The sequence below is a fragment of the Glossina fuscipes genome, unplaced genomic scaffold, assembly GCF_014805625.2.
Source record: "Glossina fuscipes isolate IAEA_lab_2018 unplaced genomic scaffold, Yale_Gfus_2 61535, whole genome shotgun sequence".
NCBI classification, from domain to species: domain Eukaryota; kingdom Metazoa; phylum Arthropoda; class Insecta; order Diptera; family Glossinidae; genus Glossina; species Glossina fuscipes.
The window spans coordinates 415,268-443,249 of record NW_024003747.1 but is presented as its reverse complement, the minus strand read 5'-3'; the positions used below and the strand labels follow the sequence as shown (position 1 = coordinate 443,249).

The 27,982-nt window shown below is 36.7% G+C and overlaps 1 protein-coding gene across 7 annotated transcripts in view; it reads left to right on the top strand.

Annotated features, from left to right (window-relative positions):
- The window catches only part of LOC119643697 (epsin-2), a 67,456-nt gene extending 57,151 nt beyond the window's left edge, over nt 1-10,305 (top strand). For 6 of the 7 annotated variants that reach the window (XM_038043105.1, XM_038043108.1, XM_038043107.1 and 3 more), the window contains one exon: nt 9,952-10,305. In XM_038043105.1, the coding sequence (XP_037899033.1) occupies nt 9,952-10,014 (63 nt within the window). In that variant the 3' untranslated portion in view covers nt 10,015-10,305. Of the gene's footprint in view, nt 1-9,397; nt 9,681-9,951 lie in introns of all 7 variants that reach the window. The other variant, XR_005248381.1, reaches the window with a different exon arrangement.
- The last annotated feature ends 17,677 nt before the right edge of the window (nt 10,306-27,982 follow it).

The window sequence follows — 27,982 nt, the reverse complement described above, 5'->3', positions numbered from 1 at the left end:
GCCGAAGAAATTTTAATGCCAATTGATTTCTAATCTTGTTCACATTTATTTCAATAGACATTAGTATTTTCTCCAGCCAATTGTAAATAATTTGGAAATAAATTCGCAATGTTATTATTATTATTATAATTTTAGACTAATGAAATAAATTCTTAGACTAAAAAAAAGACATTGAGCACTAGCAACACAGGCTATCGGCTCTAATTTAAATAAATGGATATTGGATAATGAGCTTAGTAGTATTCAAATAGTAATATACTGAATTGACATTCTGTTCTGAAGCTGATTGTAGAATGTCCAAAGGGTTAATCGTTCCAAATGCAATACTTCTAACCAAACAAAAGTTAAGGCAGTCACAGAGAATGTGCTTTATGGTGAGAGGTAGTCCACAACTGCAGATTGGGGAGGAAGACTTCTTCAAGATCCATTGGTGAGTTGCAATTGTATGACCAAGGCGAATTCTCGAAAATGTTTGGAACTTCATTTTCTCAACATTAGTTGGATATAAAGGTGTAGTTAATTGAGGGTTAATGGAAGAGTAGTGTTGATGATGGTATTTTAAATTTTCTTCTGCAATTTTCTCTTTAACTTTTCTTCCAATGTATCTTTGAAGATCCAACTTTTCCATGACATCATCCATAATTAGAGGAGCAGAAGCAGAATTCTTTGCGGCTCGATCAGCCTGATTATTTCCCAATAAACCGATATGACTAAGTGTCCATAGCAATTTAATTTTTCCGTCGGGTGTTGTAATTATATTTCTTAATTTGTTGATGGTACTCCATCTCGAAGTCGAAGGATTCCGAATAGCTTGTAATACAGACAAACTGTCAGTAACAATAACGGTTTTGAGTTTGCTTTTATGGGCAAGGTTCGCAGCGTGAAGGATAGCTCTGGCTTCGGTTGTGAAAGTTGAAGTACTTTCGTGAAATATGTGATTGAGAAGATCCCGCCCTATAGCATCAACCACGGCACAAGCAGGAGGCAGACCAGAAGATTTTGAGCCGTCTGTGTATAAAAGATTCCAAACAGTACTCTCCAATACTTGGGTTTTTTCAGCTATTAGATTCCTGAAAACGTAATTTGAGGTATCTTCCTTCTTGTGCATAGACAGCAAAATGTCAAAAAAGCAGTCTTTCAAAATCCATGGAGGTTTAACACCAAAAGAGCGGAGAATTTTTAAGGGAATGTTCAATTCCTTTACGACGTACAAACAATAGTCAATTGCAGATGGTCACTTTGGAATTTTCTTTGCAATAATAATCTTTCTTACGTCATCACCGAGAATGGATTTGTTTGAATTAAGAAGCTTCGGGACTACTTTGGCTTTTAACTCATAAAGTCTACTTTCTAAAGTTGGGAGACCAGTTTCCATTTTAATATTATTTATGGGCGTCGTCCTAAAAGCATAACAACTTGCTCTGACGGCTTGGTGATAGACCGGTTTAAGGATGTTGATATTATATTTGCAGCTATTGCCATAAATTATCAAAGCGATTTCAATCTTGCTTAACACAAGCATTTTGGTAAGATAAGGGATAGTGTTAATATGCGCATGGCTTCTCCAAGCAACGTACTGTATGAAATTTACCCTTGTTAAAAGGGAGTTTTTTAACCGAAGGCAGTGTGCTTTCCAACGATAATTGTTTGAAAACGTGAGCCCGAGAACATGGAACGTCTGCACATTTAGTACTGGTAAGTCATTAATATGCATCAGTAGGTTTCCTGCATTGCACATTTGTTTTCGACAAATGTGCATTTTTTTTGATTTTTGTGTAGAAATTTTAGCTTCTGACGAGTTTGCCCATGTGGAGATCTCCCATGCAAAAGATTCGAGGATGTTCATTGCTTTCGTGTTGTGTTTTTCTTTTGTAAAAGTGTATACATCGTCCGCGTAGAGACAATGTTCCACTCTTGGTACACGATAAAGAATTTTGCTAATTTCGTTGAAAGCTATCTGGAAAAGCGTGACAGAGAGAGGAGATCCTTGCGGAATGCCATTCATTAGCGGAAAGGAATCAGAAAGATGATTGTTGATTCTAACTTTGAACCGCCGATGCGACATGAATGATTTGATGTAGTTGAAGAATTTGGGTCCAACATTCCATGATTTCAAGAGTTTTAAAATAACATGAACACCAACTCTGTCAAATGCTTTTTCGAAATCAATTGAGAGAATTGTTACTGTTGAATTGTTGTTGTTGATTTCGTTCGGAAATTGCTTTGCTTGTGAAATAATCAATATGTAACAGAGTGTCGATGCACCCTCTACCCCGCTTGAAACCAACTTGTTGCTTTGTTATCAGGTTCTTGGATTCAAGAAACCAAGATAATCTAGATGCCATAATCTTCTCTAATACCTTAGAGAGGCAAGGTAAAAGAGAAATTGGGCGATAATCTGATGCGATGGAGACATTTTTTGACTTTGGAATTGGAACAACTGTTGCCAGTTTCCACATGTAGGGTATATGGTCAGTCAAAAATACCGTATTATATAGGTCCAGTAATTTCTTTTTACTAGACTTAGACATAGCGCTGATTATTTGGTATGAGATGCGGTCTAGACCAGGTGTCTTCCCCTTCAAATTGGAGAGACAACTTCCAAGTTCTGAGGTAGATACGCAATTTTCCAGGAACATGGCACATCTATCGATATTATTTGAAAGAGATATTTATTTTCGATGAAAGCCCTGGAGAAGTTGCTGTCAGAGGAGTATTCGCACCACACTTTTCCCAAGTAATTAGAAATCTCATCTACGTCAGTTAAAGTTCCATTGGGAGTGCAGATGGCAGAAATTTCGTTCAGGTTTGAAGTCCCATTAAGTCTGTTGATTATGTTCCAGACAACTTTCATTGATGTATTTCTGTGAATTCGTCTCGAGAAAAGTTCGAAACTAAGTGCCTTTGATTTTCGCAGTTCCTTCCTGAATAGAGCATTGGCCTTTTTGTATAATAACAAATGATCCTTATCAGGACATCTCTTAAAGCGGTGCAATAGATCCATTTTATTTTTCCTCAGAAACGAAAGCGTGTTGTTCCACCAAGGAACCCTAGCTCGTTTAAAAGAGGTATTGGATTAAGGAATAGAAAGATGAGCCGCCGTGCGAATGGCTTTAAACATAATAGCAGCATCATGGTTGCAGTTCCCGTTAAATGGCTTTGAATTCAAAAATGACTCCACCTGTTTGGAGTAGTTGATCCAATCCGCTTTATCTAGGAGGAATTTGGCCTGTTTTGCTGGAGTAACAGAGGACGATCAAAGTTTAAGATCGATTATGATTGGAAAGTGATCGCTATTATCTAGATCATTAGAAATAGATAAGGAAACCAAAGGAAGAAGTGAGGGAAAGCAACAAGTTAAATCAATCTGTGAAAATGTATGATGAGTTGAAAAGTGCGTTGGTTTTCCATCATTTAAAATGCAGAGATGGTTTTGAATGACGGCCTTTTCTAAAACAGTACCGCGAGTATTGTTCATTGTTGAGCCCCAGATGGTATTCCAACTATTAAAATCGCCGCATATAATTAATGGGGTGGAGAATACGGAGAATAAATTGTAGAGTTCTTGCTGAAAAAATGATTGCGAAGGTGGGATATAAAGCGAAAGCACTGTAAATTTTATGTTTAACATTATTTGTATCGCTACGGCTTGTGTGTTTGAGCTAAAATTTATGCGTTTGTGAGGTATATTTGATTTTATAAAAACACCAACTCCTTGTTTGGAATATGAATTTTGATCAGCATTCGTGAAGTATCCAGTATATGATTTGGGTGGAATAGGATTAAAAGAGCTTCTACAATGGGTTTCTTGAAGTGATAAAAAGGTTGGATTAAAATCACTTATGAGTGTACGGAGTTCATCAAAATTATTAATAAGTCCCTTAATGTTCCATTGTAGAATTTCAAAAACTTTATTTAATTGTAATGACATGGAAGCAGAGTGGAATTAAGGTTAAGTTAACGTGTCTGCGTCTCCGTCGAGAAGGTCGCTATAGGAATTTTTCGTGAATGATTTATTCTTACCAGCTGAATAATCTGCACTTAGGTGGTTTGGTATATTTGAAGCGCAACGAGTGGGCGCACGTGAATAATTTGAAGTTGAAGGTTGATTAATGGATGAAAGAATGGATTCATTACCACTTGTAAGTTGTTGAGTAAAGTTGATAGCTGGAGATTCTGGAGAATTTAGTATATTAGATTTTAACATATATGTTGTTGTTTTAATTTTTTCAATATTTGGTGTTGCTTTGGTTTTTTCAATATTATCTTTGGCGGGTGGTGTAACTGGTTTCCCAATATAATATTTGGTTAATGGTGGAACACGTTTTTCATTAGAAAGAGTTTGAGTTAAAGGCTTACTATGCACGATTTGCGAGGCAACAGCAGCGTAGGTATTACTTTTTCCAATTCCTTGGGCTACAGATGGATTTCTTTCGCGGTATTTGCGTCGCGCTTCACCCACGCTACAGTAATTTTCTGTTTTGATTTTTAGAATTTCACGCATTTGTATAAAACGTGGGCATTGTTTGTCTAACGCAGAGTGTTGATCATTGCAATTTAAGCAGAAGCTACGCGTATAGTTTTCAGGATGTGGAGGAAGACCACAGTTAGCACAGGATGGAGGACTGGTGCATCTTTTTGCCGTATGGCCCAGGCGTTGGCAATTTTTACACCTCATGGGATTTGGAATGTAGAGTTCTACTTTACATATGTACCAAGCTACATCAACCGTTGCCGGTAGCCGATAGCGATCAAAAGACAAAATAATTCTTCCTGTAGGAGAGCGGGTTTTTCCATCGTCATTTAATTTGGTGAATTTGTAGACTTCAGTCACACCTTGACTGTCCGTTACGCGCACAATTTCATCTTCCGGCACATGCTTTAAGCATGGGGCATAAACTACGCCTTTAACCGAGTTCAGTTTATCATGCAGCTTAGCGGATATAGCGCACAAATTGGCTAATGATTTAGACTTTATGAGCTTTTCGGTTGCGCTCGGATTCCCAGCCAGGGCAAGTAAATTTCCGTCGCGTAAAATCGATATAGAGTCTATATGCGTTGTAATGCAATCTAGTGCTCTTTTAATAGCGAAAGGGCTGAATTGCGAAATTGTTATGGAGGGATCAGTTGGAGATATCACAACATATTTTTTGTCGATAGGAACGATGCTACTGGTTGGCAACACCGGAAATTCGGAATTTTTAATTTTTTTTTCTTTGAGGGGATACGTCTGCTAATAGATGAAATCTATTTGAGTTTATATCAGGCGAACCCGGGGCCATTATGCCTAATGGTTGTCTCTTATTTAATAAATTTGGAAATAACCACTCACTTGAAAAGGTTTGGGAAACTACTGAGGATAATGTGAAATGTTTTCAACTTTTTTTTTTTGGATTTAATGAAACGGTATCCGCGATGATCAGTTTTAGCAATAAACACACAAAAAGTTCAATATATTTTAGTAAATATGAACACTTTTAAAAACGTATAGAGCAATAAAGAAGAAATTGCAAAATTTTTTTGCACAAAGAGAAAAATATGACCACAGCGCTTGTACAGAGTTGCCGTTGTACTGAAAAAATTCGAAATAAAATTTTATCGTTAATTGTGAACGTATTGTTAAACCGATGGGGACTATTTATGGAGATGGTTTATATTACGTGGTTTATATGGGTTGTACATGCGGGTGGTTTTGGCAAACATATTAGGTAACTGATGTTCGGATATACCTTCACGGGACCGTAAATAATAAATGAAAATATGAAAAAAGCGCTTTTCTAGGCTGTCTCATTTTCTAATCTAACGGTCGTATAAGTGACAACAATCATTTTTTAACTTTGGGTTCTGCATCGACCAAGGAATGCTTATGCCAAATTTCAACTTTTTACATTCCTTTTTCCAATGGCACAAAATTTTGCGTCAAAATGACTGTCAACGATAGGGATGAAGGTATGTAAAACGTCAGCACTTATTGTGTTCAGGATATTTATCAACAACAACAACAAAGTTCGCAGACTCCTGAAAGCAAGACAAAAAAATTAACTACGGTATTACAATCAGACAAAGTTTTAATGGGAGCAACAACTACAACCATTACTTAGGATCTAAGGGCATAGTTGTTGGTTTTCCAACTTCTCCAACTTTAATAACAGTCTAGTGTCAATACAAATATGCTTATTTTTGCATTTGTTCTTTCCATACGTTTTCTTTTTTCCTTCCTTTTACGGTACGTTATAATTTTTCATGCTTCTATCCCACACACTTCTTCTTTGTCATGTCAACTTGAGCTTCTCTTTCTCTTACATTATTAACGTTGTTTTATTTTTTTTTACTCTGATCTTACAGTTTTATTTACTTGCACTACTTATTTTTGTTTTTACACAACGTTATTTTTTGGACACTCCCCTTTATGGATTGTTCATGTCCATATTATTTTCAGTTTTTTGTTTTATTCTTAGTCTATCATATTTTTGCCCTTCCCGTTGTAAGTCTGGGCAAAAATAGTTGTTATTTCGATCAGCAACCTAAATAAAATGATTTATATGCAAGCGTCGCGGTAGCGACATGAAAAGTAGCAGAAACGTTTCCAACAAAACCAAAATCGGCAACGAAAATAATGAATGTGGAGGGGGCGGGTTTATTATTTTTTTATTGCTTGTACAGACGATGAGCTAGCGATGGTATACGTAGATTCTTATACATAAAATAGAAAAGTCGGATGTGTATTGATCATTTTGTAAACAGTCATGGCAGAGTTGCCATACTTTTAATATAATCTACGCATCGGCACGGCTGTCAATCTTATCGGAACACCCAGCTTGATTTTATCCAAACTGCGGAAGCCATGATGTTAGCTTCTACAAATTATTTATTCAAAACACAAACGTGTGTCTGGAAGTTGGGTGAAGGCGCTGATTATCTACATGTGCAAAAGTTCAAAGTTTGGGCTAGTATTAAAACGTATGCTTAAGAAAATTTGGAAGGCTTTGACTACAGAATTGCTCTATAGTTACATTTCTGACTCCGGCACAATTTACTATCCCAGACGAAAAATGGACTCAAAATAGAACGTTTGGATTTGTTTACACTGTTTATAATAAAGTTGTTATAGTAAGTGAGTCTGATTATCGTTTTTTCATTCATCCCATTCTTCCCATCACGATTGGCTTAATTACTGCAATGACTTCATCTACAGGCATAACCTCTTACCAACTCGCTTCAATCTTCAATTTAAATCTGCATGCCTTATGGAATACTATTCAATTCTTCCCTTGCGTACTTTTAATGCTGCAAATATTCAACTCAATTTCTTAAATAGGCTTTCCATGATCTAAATTTATTTCGAAATCAGTTACTAGTGCCTACTATATCACGATTTATGGGTTCACTCCCGGGGCAGAGTGGGCTTGCGCTGGCTTAAAGGTGTATCCTATCAACACTTTACTTGGCATAAAAATAATGTGTGTTAACAGATATATATAACCTGGTTAAATCTTCTGTGTGTTAAGGAAAACGTTGCTAGTCTAAAGTCCTGTTTGTGACGTGATTCCAAAAAATATATGGGAGATTCTACGATAAAAAAAAGGACTACTGCCCTTGATGCATGACTACGAAACCAATAACTATCTTGTAAAAAGGCGTTGTAGACGTCGATGAAATTTTTGTTAAATTATTTGAACTTTATTTCCACTGATCTCACATTACTGGACCAATATTGACACTAAAATATTACTTAGCGTTGAACAACTTTTGTCATCCTTTTCCAAAATTGTAGAGTATATTATTAAACAGCATATGGAGTTTCCTTTGTACAACCGACGCCCATTTGCATACCGCGTTCGTAGAAAGTCTTAATTGGTAATAAAATATGTGCCCTTGTCTGCCTGAATTTGAAAGCCTTTCACGAAATAAAATTTTAGCTTCTTAGAAGTGCATGTAATCTTACCCACTCAACCGCAAGCTGTTCGTATCTATTAATAATACTTTCGTCAATTCTGAATTTCCTCAACCATCCTCTCTCTATAAACGCTAACACATCCAGAACTGTTCTTTTTTTTAATAATGTCGTGAATGTTAATACGAAATTATATAAAATGTATTGAACCCATGTTGGATGCGTTGAATCTATACAACGTCTTGGCATAATATTTGATAATAATTTAAGCTTTAGAACATACAAAGAAAGAATATGTCTAGCGTTGCGAAAGCCGCAATATATATGTTTACATGCCAATTAACGCTCACATATTTCTAATGTCACATATAAACTGCTGCATTGACTTAATCGCCGTACTCAAATCAGTTATCAATAACTGACTTGAATCATTTATAAGTGTTTATTGGCAATGATCGATGTTTTCTTCCTTTGTTCACGAGGTTTTTTGTAACCGTTGACTTAGTGATCTAATTTTATTTCTCCAATGTTACATTCATTTTGAAACACACATGAACATTATAAAACACTTAAAGTATGTAACTATGCGCGGATATGATTTTTATAATTACAAAATTAAATAAGTTAATAAAAAATTACAAGGCGCTCATTGTTAATTTTAAGTGGCAATTTTTCAGTTTGGCTCCTATTTAAAAAAAAAAAGATATGACTTTCAATCCCACTACGTTTGCACCGTTTATTGTGTTAGAATAATCATCTTTTTAGAAAATGTAAGAGATTAGGTTCTCCGCTGCCAATATTTAATATTCTTCTACATTTAGATAATGTTGCACCTCCAATAGAAGAGTGGATGAGCTCTCAAAGACCTTGTGTTTTGATAGTATTCAGTATCTTCTTCTTTCTACTACCTCCAATGATGAGTGGATTTGTAGCAATAACACACCCGTAAGGCTTAACTATCCATATGCAGCTGATAATCAAAATAATTTTGGTCATATTGTAAAAATTTCTTTCTTTTCTTTATTATGAAAACGGATGCCGAAAAACTTTAGATTGTTCTTTAATTTATATAAATACATTTATTAAGTATGGATTTAAAGACTGTCCGATAACTTTGATTATATATTCGCATACACTGAAAAGTTTAGCGCACTTGAAATTTGAACCCGCGACCATTGAGTTGTTAGTCGTGAACCTTTGCCTACTCGGCTGCTCAAGCGGATGAAGATTGTTTTTAATCATAAATAAATACAATTACTGCATTTGAAATAATGAAAATCCACATTCTTCCTTATAGAACAAATCGTGGATACAAGGCCAAATGGTTGCTAGTTGAGAAGGAAGGCAAACTACTCTCCGAATGGTTATGAAGTGTTAAAAGCATCTTTCATTTAGACATGATTTGCAATTAATCTAGACTTATTACATAAATACTTTTCCAGCAGTTATAATTATTTAATCTAATGTGCCGGTAATCTTATCTGTATCAATTTCTAATTTCAGGCAACTCAAATTCATTAGCTTTCCGAAAAAGGTGTTATCCTAATATGTAACGAGCTTATCAACTAATAAAAAAAACGGCTGTGTAGCTTCGTTACAAATATCTACTGGTAGCCATTTTTTCTGATTAGTGAATTCATCGATTAATTCTTTAATAATGTATTTCGGATGACTCAGTTAAACGCTACATTAATATTTTTTGAAATTCTTAACTAAGCATATGACTGAATTATTTTGTTTGATATCTTATAGCCATCAGCGGAAGCTTGGACTCTTAAATAAAATGGTAAACAATAAATGCTTTTAAACTTCATTTGATAAGTCAATTATTAAAGAAGCACTAAACAATTTAGCAAAAAATCCTGTTTAGCGAAAAATTTATTTGCATGCTAAGATAATATTTCCCTAACTGTTTGCATTTTCAAATTATTTTATGGCGATAATTAAATAAAATATAAAATGTTTAGGTGATAAATAAAGAGTGCATGCTCTTAATAAATTAATATCAACAGTAAAAAATGTTATTATTTCCCGTTATGCTTTCCATTTATTTACAGAATAATAATAATATGTCGTGGGTAAAGATGGAGACAGTGGCATCGAATCCATTCTTGTCATAAATATATAAATGGTAAACTAAATTTAAGAACTTAGCTTCGAATATCCACTGAAACTTTTTTAAAATTTTCATTTTTACAAAGCGATCATAAACCAATGTATAAATATAATAATTCCTAATTGATTATTTTCACACATTTTCTCAAAGCCATAATCGGTGTTTAAATCGTTGAAAACACAAAATTAAGCGAACGAGGAGAGTAAGGAAAAGTCTAGGCAAAAATGAAAAGAAATTTTTAGAAAATAAATAATGTAACTAGTTAAAACGACAAAAAGGATAAAAATTAAAAAAATTAAAAGTGAAAACAAACAAAAATATAACAAATTATAATTTAAATAATGTGAAGATGAAAACAATTTTTATTTAAATATCACATTTGGAATGAACATAGAACGTTATGAAAAACTCTAACGTATTTGAAACTAAAAAAGAGCTTAAAAGATCTTAACACTAGAACTACCGACTCTGGTCCTGAGTTTGATCATTTTTAATTTCCGATCTTTAAAAAGTTTATAATTCCGCAGGTAATATTCCAAGATTTTTTGCTGACTTGTAAGAAAAAAACCTACACATACTTATAAATAATATTTTTCTGCCTAGCGTTGTTTTCGAGATACCTATTTCTATCATCAAGGATCATTTTGATCACTTATCTTTGTCGATTTGCCACAGTCGTAGAAATGAAGGTAGGCAGCTAAAATTTAGCAAACAAGATTAGAAATCGATTAAAAATGCAAAGTTAAATACAATTCCAATCGGGTTATTGATACGTCTGCAATCAAGGATAAAATATTAATTGCAACTTATTTCTAATTTATTCGTAATTGAATGAAGAGCACGCTGATATATGTTAAAGTAAATTGGAAAAAAATTCGACATTAAATCTTAGCACATGTTAGTAAACTAACTGGAACCACTTTTGAACTGAATGTTAAAATTATCTTGCATGTAGATCACAAGTTTTTGGAGATATCTTCATGGGATGCAAAGTTGTATTAAAGTATTTATACGTATAAAAAAAGTTTAAAAAGACATCATTAATAGAAATATAAAATGGTAGAGTCTAAACGTTGTCTAACTTGTTTCTCGGTCCACACTCCCTAACAATGTGAACCACTACCATGTTTTCCTGTATCCTCTAATTTTTATACTTCCTAGAGCACATAGCTTATATTATTATATAATTATTCTTACTTATATAAGCCCTTAGTTGGTTTTTCTAATTGAAAATACATGCATTCTTTTTTTATTTAAGGCAGAAATCCTGATTTCATTATAACAAGTATGATGGTTAGATTCCGTTTGAAGCAAATCATAACACCCGTAAAAAAAATTGTAGATATAAAATGCCATGGTCTTTTGTTATTTCTGGGACTATTTCTGAATCAAACTGTTGCTTAACGATACAAGCATTTATACTAAATCTTAGACCCAAATTAATGGCAGTAACACCTTCGAATTTTCAACGTTGTATTTCATTGGCTTTTAATTGTTCTGAAGAGACTACTTTCCTCGTGAAGCTTAAAATATGTATATTAACCGAAAATTGTTTCCATATTTTCTCCGAAATCGAAGCTACACTGGCTTAGGGACCATTGTCTATTCCATTATATATAATTCCAGGCGTGACATGCAGAAAGGAAAAATTAGTAAATATATATTTTTCGTGGTGGGCATAAAGTGTTAATTTCACTTTGTAAGCACCTGTTATGTAATTCCCTTAATTATATTAAAGTAAAATTTATAAAAATGCTTATAAAAACCAGTAAATAATATCCTCTAAACACTGACTTTTTATATTCTCTGTTACTTATGGTATACTATGTGAAGTTGTATACAACATCCGCGAGGAGTTAACGTAGACCTATTTTTCACTTTACTGATGGATTTATCAATTTAAATTTACCCTGCTTTGCGGTGTCTGTTCTCGCGTGTTGCGCTCCATCGGAGTTTTTGAGATGGTTGGACAAAATTTGGTACATTGATCGTTTAATCCATTTTGGAAATGGATTGAATCAGACCACTTTTGCCGGCACTTCTTTACTATAATAATGCGAAATATTTGGATGGGTTGCGCTCCCACATAATCTTTCCTACAAAAACTTAACCTTGATGTAACAAAAAGGTTTTGTTTTTAATATTTCGTCCTAAAAATTGGTTTTGGAATTGGTACTAACTCAAAAAAGTGTATTTGTACCACATAAATTCATTTTGTAGGCCCCACCTTATATAAGCTTTCTTATGAAAAGTAAGGGTTTATATGGTTACAAAGTCTAATTTGGGATTTTTTGTGACGAAAATAGATGAAGAAAAATAAAGTTTTAACATAAAACTTAAATTTACTTAATTTGAACAAAATTAAATGTACATCTTTACATGAAAACAAGATGTAATTTTAGTGCATTGTCGCGAAAATGAATGGACGATTGTATTAGGTAATGTCGTGTAGGGCAGTTAATGGTGGGCCTTTCCCGATTACAGTTTTATTACTTGTTTATGTTTAGAATAGAAGAGTCGATATTAAGTGGCAGAGTTGATAGAATGAACATAGGGCTTTATAGGTTTTAATTGCAAAATACACAGATTTTTTTTTTTTTGGTTATGTTGAAAAAAAACTGCGTACTCTTATGCAACACATTATATGCAGCTTCATTTAATGACGAGATGTGCGTTTATATTAAGATTATGATAACTATGTTTAAAAATATTCATTATCAAATAAGAGTATTACTTATTACATTAAAATTAATTAAATTCGGTGGCTTAAGAAATAAAATACTAATATTTAACGCAAACCATAAGTAAAATTAATCTATAAGACATAATTTTTAGACTTAAGGTTAACAGCATATATACAGAAGCTTTTAATAAGATTAAAACCGTAATGGTCTGTGCTGCTTAATGAATTCGTTAACTAACCAAGCTAGCAACTAAGCAACTAATCATACAATAAAATATTGATGGAAAATAACAGTATAATAAAAACTTCAATTTGTTTTAATCAAAGTATTTTGTCTTTCTTGCTTTTGCACCGAAAAAATTTAAGCGACGGTCGAAATAAACATAAAATCCCGAAAATTGATCTCTTTATCTGTTTATGAACTTATTGTTTAAAATTTTCATTCGCGTCAATCCCGAAAATCAAGCATATCGGATCAATGTGTCATTCGTATTAGCTGAAAAACCTTGGATAGGTTCACGATTGTCGTTATTAACCTATCATACGAAACGATTTGGGTTGATAGTACCAGATTGCTTCGTGTCGGGTTTCATATCAACCGTTTTTGTGAATGTTTGGTGCGGTCGGGTAGATATAACCAAATAATGCAGCGAAGAGGCAGACGAGTAAATAAATAAACAAACCAAATGTAGAATTTGAAAACATATTGGTCATAAAATTGAAATTTGATATATAGAAATATAGAACAAAATTTAATAAGTTGAATTCATTATATCACTCTGTGTTTAAATTGAGTAATTCTTCTTTTCTTAATAGCTAGCTTGATATTTATGACTTCCATATTATATTAATTTCTTTAAAGGATCCGATAATGAGAATAAGTGATAGACATCATTTAGATTTCTGCAAACAACTGTGAGCGGGTTAAAGAGCTCATAATAATATTTACATTGACTAAGCTTAATCAAGATAAAGTGCCTAGAGAAGCGGTTAGGGATATTAAAACTTATCTCACCAAGTAATGCGGGCTAGTCAATAGCCATTTATTACTTTGACTAAGAAGGAAACCCCAAGAACAAATCTACGTTTCTCAAGGGGCGGTAAGGATAATAGAAGCAACCTATTTTCATAGGATAGAAGAGAGGCAATCGGGTTCCAACCCAAATTCCTAAAGGCAAACAGCAAGAATAGCTTTTGAATAGATTTAATTGAATCTACATAACGTCTATGTGAAGGAGACCAGACAACAGAGGCATGCTCAAGTAGGGGTAGACCCCTAAACATGTACAGCCTTTTCGTAATATAAGGATCATCAAGCTCTTTGGGCCACTTCTTTATAAAACCAAGCGCGGATCTAGCTTTGCTTAACGAGAGCTCAATATGCAAGTTAAAACGTAACCTATGGTCAAATAGCACGCCTAAATCTGCCAACGAAACGATGTCCTCCAATTTGTGCGAAGCAATGAAATACTGAGTAATGAATGACTTCCTTCTTAAGAAAGAAAGCTTCTTACATTTATTTAGATTTAGATTCAGAAGATTTAAAGAGCACGATGCATCCAAATTATTCACATCACCTTGAAGCTGATGTGATTGCGATTCAACAGAGAAGGAAGAAAACAGTTTCACATCATAAGCATACATTAAGATCTGGCTGGAATTAACCACCGATGGCAGATCGTTAATGTATTAACTAAATAAAATAGGACCTAAGTGACTTCCTTGAGGTACGCCAGTCGTAACGGGGAATTCATCCGAGGTGATGGAGTTAAACAAAACCCTGAAGGATCTATTGTGCAGATAAGAGCTTATCCATTTCACTAAGTAGGGTGGGAAACCAGAGGCTTGGAGTTTAAAGATAAGTAGTCTATGGTTAACCATATCAAATGCTTTGCTTAAATCAGTGTAAATAACATCTGTGCGAGAGCCGCTAGAAAAAGCCTTGAAAACATGACAGGTAAACTCTAACAAGTTGGTGACTGTAGATCGCCCTTTACGAAAGCCGTGCTGGTGCGGAGAAATATACGAATTAATGGCAAAGACCAAATGCTGAGTCACTATACGCTCGAACAACTTGGGCAAGACACTCAACTTGGCTATGCCTCTGTAGTTCTCAACAAGTTGTCTATTTTCCACTTTTGTGAATAGGAATAAGGAAACAACTCTTCCAACAAAAAGGGAAAGAACCTAAACTCAAGGACTTGTTAAAATCTTTGAGATAACACTGCATAGCTCGGCAAGCACAAGACATAAGGTCACGTGATGAAATTCCATCAGGTCCAGGCACACAATTATATTTTAGAGAGCTCAGCCCTTCGAAAACGTCATTTTCGGAAATAACCAAATTAGGAATTGAAGCCAAATTGGTAATTCGATATGGATAGTTTGCTGATAAATCGAAATTAGCAGTCAAAAAGTTTTGTCGGAAGCATTTCTCAAAAAAATATCATCCGAAGGCTCAAAGCCATTAAAAGAAACAAGCGAGGGATTTATGGAGATTTTTCTTTTAAAATTAACAAACTTAAAAAAGTATTTAGGATTAGCAAACAGAGAGGATTTAATAAACTGAAGGTATCTGCAATAATATTGGTGGTTGAGAGAATTAAATCTGTACCTTGCCACTGAGTAAGCTAAATAGTCGAAAGAAGGAGCACTCTTCGAAAGTTTTTTGAAAAGTTTGTTTTTCCTATTCTTGTAACAGTTAGCTGTCTTATTAAACCGCGGAGGACACTTGCTTCGAGGATGGGACTGCTTGATCGGAGCGGATGCAGAAATAGTTTGATTTAATACTTTGTAGAATGGCGATAGTAAGCTATCAATTTTTCTAACTGAGAAAGTAATCATAATATAGGAAATGTGTGATTTTAGCATTGAAACATTGAAAGGAAATACCCAATGCTGGATGATAAGCATTCTCAGGTAAACTAAAAGGAAGACAACGATTACCACAAACCTCAGGAAAATTTGCGAAGCAAAGATCAAGCCAATCTAATTAGGGATACCGTTGTATTGAACTAAATTATGATCGAATAATTTGTTAAATAACACAACAGCTCTATCAAATGTTGAAGTAGGAATCAAACAGCCAGAACTATCACTGTAACACCAAGTGACTTGAGGCAAATTGAACTCACCCAACGCAATCACTAGGTCGGTAGGTTTAGATTGCTTGGCCATTTCGCAAATGAGATAGGCCTGTTTCTTATGTATGGAGATGTCCGAATTTGCGGCAATATAGGAGCAGGTCACATATACGTGTTTATTAGGAAATTTCGCTCGAATCGCGATAAATTTAACGTCGGGAATAATGGGAAATTCAATTGAATAACAGGGGCCTGCCGCAGATATGGCAATTAGAACACCACGACCACTGCGTTACAATCGATCAACTCTGAAAACTTGAAACGAATTATGGAAAAGTTCCGACGAATGTAGACCAGGTTTAACCAAGTTTCATGAAAACTCCGTGCTTACAGAATTTAGGCAGGTAAAGCGAGTTTTTGAATTTAGGCCCCTAACATTTTAATAAATGAGAGATAATGAGTCTAAAGAAATATTTAGTTTTTTGAAAGGGACAGGGCTACTGCATTAGTATTACGGTATCGATTATAAGAGATAAATTCCTTAATTAAGGATCCAAACGGCCACAATGGTTTATCCATGTTTTCTGTCGGAACTAAAATTTTAAAAGACGAGATTGCCTTGGTTAAGAAGCAGCCAATTTGAAAACGCTAACACGCTTTAAATTGACTGGTGGGACTCTCTAACGCCAGATAACCTTTTATGTTGTCCACGGATGTATCAGGCGCCAGTCTTGACACAAATATTGCCTCTCTGGGAGGAACTGCCTTCAAGCAAATGTCATCTGTACTAGGAGTAGTACGGTTCACGGATGGGGAAAATACAGAAGTGGTAACCACAATTGCCCGAGCAGTTTGGCGACCAGCGTTCACAGTCGAACAGCCAGCGGGAGAGGACGACTTACTATTCTCATTATTAGTTTTAGAAGATGACGCCTGGGTAGATTGAGTGACGCTTGGGTAGACTGAGTGACGCCAATGGGTGGAGATACCCTTGCCACTTCAACAAAGCTCAAAGAAGAACTTCCCGGCTTATTTGTAACTTATTTGTTACAAACCGACTCAACAATAGCACAACGCTAACATTTTTTGTAGGCTTTGAGGAATCGCTAGCTTACGGAATCGAATCGTACTTAGGAGAACTCAGAGGTGACGAATCACGCGCTACGCCACGAGTTGTAACTTTGCTATCTGAGGAAGAAGATGAATGCGCAATATAACGACACTCATCAAACCTGGTCTTAATTAATTCAAATTTCTCCCACAAGGAGCCGAGAGTTTTGCTCAAATCTGAGAAACAATTTCTCGTCTCCGTGAAGAGTTCGTGGAAATCTACGTCCCGCTTTCTGCAGTCGGGGTATGACCATTGTAAGCCTTTTGAAGGATCAAGGACTGCATTAGCAGCACGGCCGATAATATTAGCAGACTTTGCATGGCAAAAACGGTCACACAGCCAACACGAGATAAATCATTCTGATTCACGGCCTGTTTTGGCACGACATGGTGTAAATAAACAATCCATGTCCAGTGAAAACAACAAAATGAGGTAAAAAAAGAACAAAAAACTAAAAGATTCCACGACATAAATTTTCAGGAAATTAAAGCAAACTTCTTACTCGCGTTCCCACTGTGAATATATTGCGAAAGGAAAAGAAACTGTAAACAAAGATTAACTGAAAAAGAGACATAGTTTTACCAAGAGCTGTAATTGTAGATTGCATAAAATTAAAATGAATTTTTCACATAGAAGATTAATATAATTCATATAAGTTAAATTCACATTTTATTCGTTTAAAGGTTTTTATAATTCATACACGAAAAAAGCCATAAAGCTAAGAATTACACTAAGAAATTTAAATATTTCTTGCACAGAATTAAAACGCGACTACAACATCCACGTAGAGTTCTCCCAGGACAAGGGCGTACCCTGCAATTACACTCATTCTTAGACTCATCTGTAAGCCTACGACGGTGCAAAATATTTAAAATCCTTCACTACAAATGGAAGAATAATCGTACGGTTGCTGTGGGCTAAACCGCGTATCGCACTCTTCAAGGTACAAACAATTCCACACTTGGAATTTTGTCAACCCACAAACAATTGCACGCTTGGAATTTTGTCAAGGCACAAACAATTCCACGCTTGGAATTTTTTGCAGCACTCTTGGGTTCCACACTAATAAGCCGCGTGAAAGAGGATCGCATTTCCCTCGACAAGTCCACTTTTTAACTAAGTCCTCCTTTTGTGAGTGGCCCGTTTGTCCCCCAGGGCAGCTGCTAAGGCTTCATTTTCTTTCCCATCGTTGATCTCATCATCCTGATATCCTGCGATCTTACTATAGTTCTCTATTATGTATTCTAGATGAGCTTATATATTTGGATGCTTTCTCTTCACCTTAGGAGCCTTGTAGTTACGTCTTCTCCACCAACCACTTGTGTGGATGGCTATGTGGTTGCCTATAAAAGTCGAATTCCTTATCGAAGATATGTAGGCGGAAATAATGAACTGGCCAGACAATGACTACTATGTCTGCCTCAATGGTCGAGCAGTTCGTTGCGTGATTATCCAGAAGTTTCCCGAATAGGGATGTTAGAGACACAGCTAAATTGCTGAGAACATTGTCCTCAATGTTTTGGTGCGTCAATTATGCAAAAATATACTATTAGTTGTTATGCACATAAATCCTAATAGGTTTAAAAAAAGAAATAAACGCGCTCTGAAAACTGAGAATAAGATGATTTTTATACATCAAAATAAATTTAATCAAAATAAGCCATGTTCATCAAGTCAACTTGGTTACTGTTGCAAAGAGAAATTTTTATGGATTACGTGTATTAGAACCAAATTGTTAGTGTTCGATTTTCATATTCACACAATTGCACACATTCCTAAACTCATCCAAAAAAAAAAGAAAACAACCAAACAAAGTAAATGATAAATGTAAGGCATGACTCCCGTAACAAAAGGATTAATAACCGCATTAAAAAATCTAGAAAAGTAAACATATACGAAAAAGTTGCCAAATTTCTAAGTCTTTCTAGAAAAGAAGGGAGATGGAGGCAATAGCCGAAACAAAGAGGCTTAATTAAAACAGAGACGATAATAACAACCAGAAAAATAATTAAAGAAGAATGGATACAAGAGTAAGTTAAACATACAAAAGAATCACAAAAGCAATTACCACAACCAATGAACAAAGAAAGAGAAACAAGGACATCATCTATACTTCATGACCTATACTACAATACCATTACCATGACCTGCTCCTTACCGATATCAGCAATATTCCCGCACCGTAAAATCATAACATTATATTCATTTTAATGTAGAATTAGTTGTAGTATTTAACTATGTGCACTATTTATTCTTTTTTTTTAACTTTTTTTACTCTGTCAACGTGTGTTTATTATGAACTTTTCCAGCCTGTTCATAGGCGACCTAAAAAGTGTTTAGCTTCATTTGAAAGAATTTCCAAACAACGGTACATATCTTGGAATGAATGACTGTTGTGCTAAAGGGCATCTTTAATAACTATATTTTTGTGGTAAGAGAGCAAATACGTCCGATGGCTCACTACCCGTGCTAGGGAAAATAGTTTTCTCGTCGTGAGTATACTAAGAAGAAAGATATTCAAAACATATATTCGGTTAGAGACCGAAAACAATTATTCGACAACTGTTAAGATTCTCGAAAGACTCGACAAGACTTATTACACGTACTTTTTAAGAAAGATAGAACCTTTTAGTTCTGTATCTCTAGTGTAGTAAAACTTGTTGAAAGTAGCGCACTAAAAGAAGCACTACAAGCTAAAAAGTTTGAAATAAAACCCATATAAAATATACACAACAGATCGTTTTGTCGCATTGAACTTGCTTTTGAAATAAGCGAGTTAAAGAAAGGGCAAGTTATTTAAATATATAACAGCTAAAATACTCATTAAAGCAAATAAGGCTTGCTCATGGGGAATTTGAGTGGATCAATAAACGGGTCTATAGAATTTTCATTGAAGGAGTAAGGAAATAGCGCATAAAATAGCATATGAGGAAACAATTAATTTATTTATAAGAATTAATAGATATTAGGCATTAATATTAGTTATTGATATTAGAAAAAGAAATAATTAAAAATTTGAATCTTTGTTCCCTTGGAATAAGCAATGTAATAGGATCATAGATTATATTTCAAAAGAAAAATTAAAGTATTTCTTATAACTCTTATTATTGTCAGTAAGAGAATCAATCTTTAACTAAAAAGAGTGTTAAAGAATATTTTGCAATAAGACTCCCTCGAAAATGACCCACCTTAAATGCGCAATCATTCATGTTCGCGTCTGGTCACAATAATACGATCAATTAGAAGTTAACTAAATAAAAACATTGAAGAAACAAAGTAATCTGGTTATCTAAAAGAACTCCTTCTTGTTCTTATTTGCTGTATGATGTTTCTTTCTTGCTGCTGAGCGCAATGAATTAAACTGAGTTACTGATCGCTAATATTTTTTGTCGGATTCCTTTTCCCTTTAAAATTTGGCGCTTTTTCCAAATGATCTTTTTTTCAAATTGTTTACGAAATTTCTATTCTCTTTTTGATTTTCAATTATAAATTTATGATAATCATCGTTATTTTTTTCTCAGCATATGTTCGAATTAAAAAAAAAAAAATTATTTATACTGTTATGAAATTCGGTTTTGCTACGATACAGTCCGTATCATTAGATCGTGGATATTTTGATCAAGAGAAATACACTTCAAAGTTCTTTGATTTGCAATTATATTCCTTAACAGTAGGATCATTTATTTACAATTTATTTTGGCCGTACTCTCAACTTCTACGTTCTTGCCACACTAACCCTACTTTTCACAAATACTCTATTTATATACAATTTTGCAAGCATCTTACTATACCTAAATGTCAGTGCAATACCCGAGACCTATATATCTCGAAGAAAAGTAGTTCATGGTGTTGGCAACCAAGGAAGTATGGTGAATCCGAAGCAAGTACGGTTGTTTTTAACAACCGCCCAAAGTATGCCAAAGGCTTTGCAAAATAAACTGGGAGCCACGGGGGTCAGGAGGCTCGCCTCACAAAGCCACGTATGCCTGCGGGTGTATGATGGACTTTGTTCATAAAGTCGTTGGAATTAAAATTTTTTTAAGAGAGAGTTAATTATGCAAAAAGGAATTGACGGATGGCCTTCCCTTTGGCCTATTAATTAAAAACTCTCTTGAACATTAATACATGCAAAAATTAAAAAAGGGATTTGACGGAAAGGCTTTTTCCCCTTTTGCCTATTTACTTTTGAACATATGTCACGGATGCCTGCGGGTCATGGTGGTAATTGATCAACGGCGCCGTGGAAGCCTTATGGCGGAAGCGAGCACAATTTTTCCCTTTTTGAACGCATATCGTTGATCAATTTGTGAGTCCTGACTGATTGAGTGCGGCCCTTCGGGGAGTACTCGTGGTGGTTGTGGTTGACAAGTTCCTAGCCAAAGTGGAACAGTCGAGTGCAGCTAGGCCTCACCACTGACCAGAGTGGGGTTTATTGTTCCATACACAATAAACCATTCTGGACTCTGGTGTTGTTTAGGCCCCGTAGTACGCTTAAAGTGGCTTGGGCCACCGTGGGGTTAAGCCTTTCAGGCAGGAACCCACGTTAAACCCTTGCTACAAATTCTATACCTAAATTTATGGTTTTATTTCTAATCTCAGCCAGGTTTCTCCTCTAATCGTTTCCATCGGCCTGCACCTGCATGACGCGCCTGCGAATGTGCACTTAGCTTTTACCTGTCTGCTTGTCCGCTACTCGTTTTCATCGGCCTGCAGCTGCATGAGGCGCCTGCGAATGCTCATTTGGTTTTTCCTTCTTTAGGGAATTTATCATTACGAAAATTTCTTAGCTGACATTTACTGAATTTGGGATTTTCGTAATAATATGAACTTATTTACTTTTTTTTTATTAAGAGCTTTTAAATAAAATGTGCCTTCAACTAAGTCAAAATTTCAGTCAGTTTTTTATTAAATTTTTATAATGTAATTTCTAAACTGTTTTATATATTATGAGGAGCTAAAGTCGTCTCTCGTTTTGGCCTCAGAGGTTCTTCGTCTCTGAGGGGGGAGTGCTATGCTAAGTTAGGCTAAGAATAGGATTAAGTAAAGGACTAGATGGACTACCAACCTTGTAAACTTTGATGAGGCTCTAGAAAGAAAATAACAAAATCTCGCGATGGCATCGATGCAGTTACTCGCATTGCATTGCTTGCTACTGCTAAACAAAAACAATGCAGTGCATTTGTTAGCTCACAAGGGATGTTGTAAATGCGAGTACAGCAAGGAATGCGGTCAAAAACCGCTGCACTAGCGAACGAAAGCGAAAACAAGAGAAAAAAATCATGATGAATTGATAGAAACAGTTACGGCAATGCAGATCATAAATATATCAGCGACATATCAGTAGTGCATGAGTGGCCAACAAGTGAAGAGTAGAAAAGTCAAAGCGTGAAAGTTGAAAATAAATTTAAAGAACTACTAAAATTTTCTTACAACAAAAGCGTAGAATTTCAGCGAAGTTGAAAATAAATTGAATAGAATCGCTAAAATTTTTTACAATAAAAGGTAATATTATATGTAAAAAAAAATAAATAAATAAACAAATGAGAAAAAAAAGGAAAACAGAATATTTTTGAAAATAAATCATTAATTTGGAAAAAATAAATCTAGAAGGAAAATAAGGTGGAGAGATTGTTTGTATAACTCAAGAAAACCAAATAGATTATTAAAGAAGTGAAATGCGAAGATTTGGTAAAATTTTATCCACCGCACGCTCTAGTAAGCTCCTCTTACAATGACACATAAACATGTAATGTATGCGACATTTCTTCAATCTTTTTATGAAACTTCACTCTCCATATATTTCAATAAAACCACTTAAAATTTGGGAAATTAAATAATAAAACACATAGCAACTAGCGTACAACTTCATTGAAAAATAAAATTAAAAAAAAAACCAAATAGATTATAAAAAAAGTGAAATGCGAAGGTTTTGTAAAATGTTTATTTACTATATCCTCGAGTAAGCTTCTTTTACAATTACACATAAACATGTAACACCTGCAACATTTCTTTAACATTTTTATGAAACTTACATCTCCATATAATTCAATAAAACCATTTAAAATTTGGGAAATTATATAACAAAACACACAGCAGCTAGCGTAGAAGTTCATTGAAAAGTCAGAAAAATGAAAAATAAATCATAAAATTTAAGAAAAAAAAAACAAAACGTACACTAAGAGAAATTACCAAATTTGAAAGGAAAGGCGACTTCATTAAAACCGACGCCGGTGCCTACTTGTGTTGTTACCAATTATAGTGTTAAAGCGTGGTAGGAAGACAGAATAAAATATATTCATGGATAACCGAGACACGAATACCTTTGTTTAGGGCGAGGGGGCCATAGCACCAGCACAAATTTATACTCTATGTTTAGTCGATGCACACAACAGGAAAAGTAAAAAAAAATCCGAATGTTTATTAATTTAAAAATGAACATAAAAATCGATCGTAATGTGCTAAATTAAATGAAAAGGGAAAAAATTAATTAATGAAATATAATGAAAAATTGAAGCTTTCATGTAAAAGAAGCCACATGAAACATTATTAAATTTTTAATTAATTTCTTAAGCTACTGAAACTGAATAAGTAAAACCGTTTTTATTCTTACAGTAAACGAGAAGAAAAAGAAAATAAAAAACTTTTATATCATTTTGATTATGTCATGAATGCATTCTTTCCAGAAAATCTTTTTCCCTGCAAAATTGGTCGAACCTAGCTTATAGTTGTGTCATATTTTATTTTATATACTATTCCAACAAAAGATAAATCATATAATAATAGTAGTTAAAGTGAAAAGAAATTCGAACTTTTGATACTTTCTTTTCTTAACTCTTTTTCTCTCTTTTACTTGTTTACTTGTTCTCCTTTATATAACACTCATATATTAGCTCGATGGGGTGCTAAGTCTTCCAAGTTTGGATTTTTTTCGTTAAATCTTCCAAAAACTTATTTTCTAAAAGGTTTGAAGATTTGCACTTAACCGCAGTTAAACTATTTACATTTATATACAATTATTAAAATTGGTCACTTTGGAATTCTGCTACGTAATGTAAAATCTCTGCTTTAATATAAATTAAATTTAAATAATGGCTACTAACCTTCCTAGAAATTTTTACGGGCGAGAGAAACGAAATAAAAGATTAAATACTAAAAGCGCCCATAGGGAAACTAACCGTATTTCAATCCACTGGTCCTATTAAAATCCGTCTGGGAGCCTTGTCGGTTGCTACCACGACTTCAACGTTACGTGTAAACTTGGTTAATTCTTTACGCCGAGACGAGCTCTAAGCCTTCTCAGGGGAGTTCGACTTAGAGACTACAGGTACCGTGCAAGAGATGAAGAGGCGCTGGGCCCAATTTATCAATCAGGATCGTAAGCCCAAGGTTGTTGCACGCCTACTGGAGCTACAGAGGGACCTTGAGATGCCCACCAGACAGCGATCGCCCGCTTCAGCCTCTCACGCGAGAAATACCTCTAACGAGCTGCCGACGAAACAAAAGAGATTTTTACAGCCACCGAAGAGCGCCGAAACGCTGCATGTACAAGCGACGATACCGGGGCTGCACAAAATTACGATGCAACTGGCACTCTACCCCAATATTAAAGCACCAGTCAAGAACACCAGCAAAATCCTCCAGCTTGCCGCCGTGATTGAAAACTGAAGATGGGGCTCAACTTTACCGGCAATAGAGAGTCGCTTACCTTCATCGAGCAGGTCGAAGAGCTAGCAGAAGCGTACGACGCTGACAAGGAAGTTTTGTCAGCCACCGCCCGACCGGGCCTTAACGTGATAGAGCAACAACAAGCAACGCTGGATGACTCTGGGAGAAGTTCAAAGCCGACTTTCTGAAGTTCTTCTTACCATCACGATACTTTACCCGACTTGAAGATGACATCCACAAAATGTGCTGTCCTTACAAGAACTGATGCGCCATACCGCGACGACGAAAGAACAGATATTAGAATGCATCTACACGAATGCGCAGCTCGGCGTCGAGACTTTACCCATTTAGTCGAACTCACGGAGCTCGCCAGTGATTTGGAGGCTATTTCGGCGGGCAACACGGCACGCGAAGCTCCCAGAGAAGCGTAGCGAGAACTTCAGCCAGGCGCTCGGTGCCGCGATCCGCCGAACAGCAGGGCGTGTGCACCGGATATAATGCCGCAGGGTAGGGGAATAAATACGGCGATGCCGTGCCGACGATGTGCCCAGAGCGGACACCACCAGTATAATTGCGCTAACCCCTTGCACTGCTGGATCTGCGGCCGACGGTGTGTGAATCATTAGCTGCTGCCAACGGGCAAGCTACTGGTGAACCAACCACCAGCGACGGGAGAGAGGTACCGAAACAAACCTACCTCGCGAACAGAAGTATCCCCCAGTCTAACGAATGCACCGCAACGCGCAACGCTAAAAGACAGGTTCACTGTGAAACAAAGCCCAAGTCGCACCCATTTCCTAGCGAAGCCGTCTTAGAAACCCCACTACGCCAAAATACGAAGTAGAGCCCTTAAACCCAGTGAAATCTACATCTGCCACGCAACGAAGCTCGCAGGGATATGAATACATCATCCGAGCGTACCACCAGTCGTCCTCAGCAAAGTGAAGGGACGCCTCTCTCTCCCGGCAGATCGAGGAGTCGCACAGGAGGGACTCGTACCAAGTGAATGTCCACCTAGCCGATGGAAGCGGATTAGAGAACAACAGCGTGTTTATGTGTCCTGTTCAATTTGGAGATCAGACAATATACGTTTGCCTTGTTGTCTTGCCTGGGGCTAATGAAGCGATGCTATTGAGGTATAACTTCTTCAAGGCATTCGGAACCAGGCTTCAATGTGCAAACAAATCACTATCGTGCCGAGCTAGCGGACCTCCAAGCCAATAAACCACGGTTGAACCAACAGCCGAGACAATACGAACCCCAGCGCGTAGAAAGAACAATGCGTTCACCGACACCCCGGAAGCCACAACAAACAAAGAGGAGAAGGCTGCTAGATCTCGAGTTAGCGCCGAGAACGAGCAACGATGCATCGGACGTTTCTTGCAGCAAGAATTGCCCAAGTTTGTAAGCTTACAGGGACCCCCCACCATCGCCGAACACGAAATTGTCATGAAGAATGATCGATCAAATTGCGATATGCCACCCGAAACCAGGTCATGCAAGCAGTGATTAACGCCGAGGTAAACAAGCTGATCGCCAATGACCAAATCGAACCCGCCAGGAGTTCCTATAGCTCACCGATGACCCTGGCACGCAAAAAGAATGAAAATTTGCTCATGTGTATGGATTTTCGCCATTTAAACAGCAAATCTGTATCCGACCCATACTCGCTGCCAAAAATCCAAACGATTCTAGGTCGTCTGCGCGAAGCCCGATAAATCAGTAGCCCAGATTTCAAAGATGGCTATTTCCCTCAAGAGCACAAGCAAGGCTTACACTGCATTTACTGTGCCAGGACGATGACTTTTCCAGTGGAACGCCATACCATTCGGCCTGCATTCTGCGCCTGCTGATTTCAACGAGCCCTGGACGGCGTGATTGACCCTGACATGGACCCACACGCGCTCGCGTACTTAGACGACATTAGTGTCATTGGAAAGGCTCTGGGCGAGCACGTGGCCAAGCTACGAGAGTTATTTTGTCGCCTGTGGGCCGTCAATTTATGGATCAACGCGGAAAACTGCGAGTTCATGAAGAAGGAGTTCAAATAACTTAGCCACGTGATTTCTGCGCAGGCGAGATGGCAACACCCGCGAGCGCCCGCGAAAAGAACGCATGGTTACTTATGCCAGCCGGCATCTGAGTAGTGCCGAGAGAAATTAGACGGCTACCGAAAAGGAGCGCCTAGCGGTAATCTTTGGTATGTGGACAACGAGGCCTTATCTAGAGGGTTACCACTTCAACAACCCAATGAACCACTGAACCATCCTGAAACGGCTGAACTCCATGGATAATCCTACTGGCCGATTAGCGAGGTGGGCCTTGAATTTACAGTGGTACGTCTTCAAAGTCCAGCACAGGCGCGGAACGAGAAACGTCGTCGTAGATACGCTGTCCCGGCAGCCATGCGAAAAGCTCAACCGTGTGGTGACATGCACCGAGCCATATGTAGCGTGCCAATGATTAAATAACTAGATTCGAAAGATACAGGTCGAAGCGCAGAAGTTCCACAACTTTGCCGTCATAGATGGACGACTATAACGTCATTTTCCGCAGTGTAGTATGGAAGAGGAAGAAGCGGACACGAAACGGTGTGTGCCCACACGCAGGATGGGCGAGATTCTATAGGAACATCATGATGACCTGCTAGCGGGGCATCTCGGCGTACGAAACTCTGTACAACGGCTCTGCAACCGATATTACTGGCCCAAGATGCACCGAGATATTGCCCGTTAGATGCGAAGCTTCTTGTGCTGCGGACAACACAAGCTGGTCCAGCAAACGCCGGAGAAATGTAAACGGCCCTGCAGGAAGAATCTTGGTCAACAATATGCTCAGACTTTGTTGAATCACTACCGCAGGAGAAGGCGGCTGGTGTCCGTAGAGCCGCTCTTTAAATGATTGGAATTAGTCCCGCTCAAGGGAGCCACTACTGCTGAGTCAAAAGCCCATATTCTTAAGGAAGTAATCCTTAGCGTGCGCAGCATCCTCGAGCTCTCATTCGCCGACCAGAGGAGATAAATCAAATCCCACCGTCGCCGTTGGCAAACCCAGGTCGGAGATTTAGTGTTAATGCGCCATCGCCGCGTTTCAAAGGCGTTTGCCGCCAATTTTCGGTTTAAATCCCCGAACATTATCAAGGTCGAGGACACCATCACACGAACCCTAAAGCGCGTACACCTGCAGGCCAACAAACTTGTCACGCAACACAGACGACGCCATAGAAATGCGCGTCGTGAGCAGCACGGTTATCGCCTCGGACGAGGCAACCCCTTGCCGCGCGTACCACGTGCAACAATTCCACAACCAACATTGTCTTACCATGCTTTACTTATTTTGCGTTCGTATATCATAAACCAAACGAAACTAAGCAAATCTCACCAACAGATTTCGGGCGAAAAAACCCAGCGATAGTGTCAAATGTCCTCCT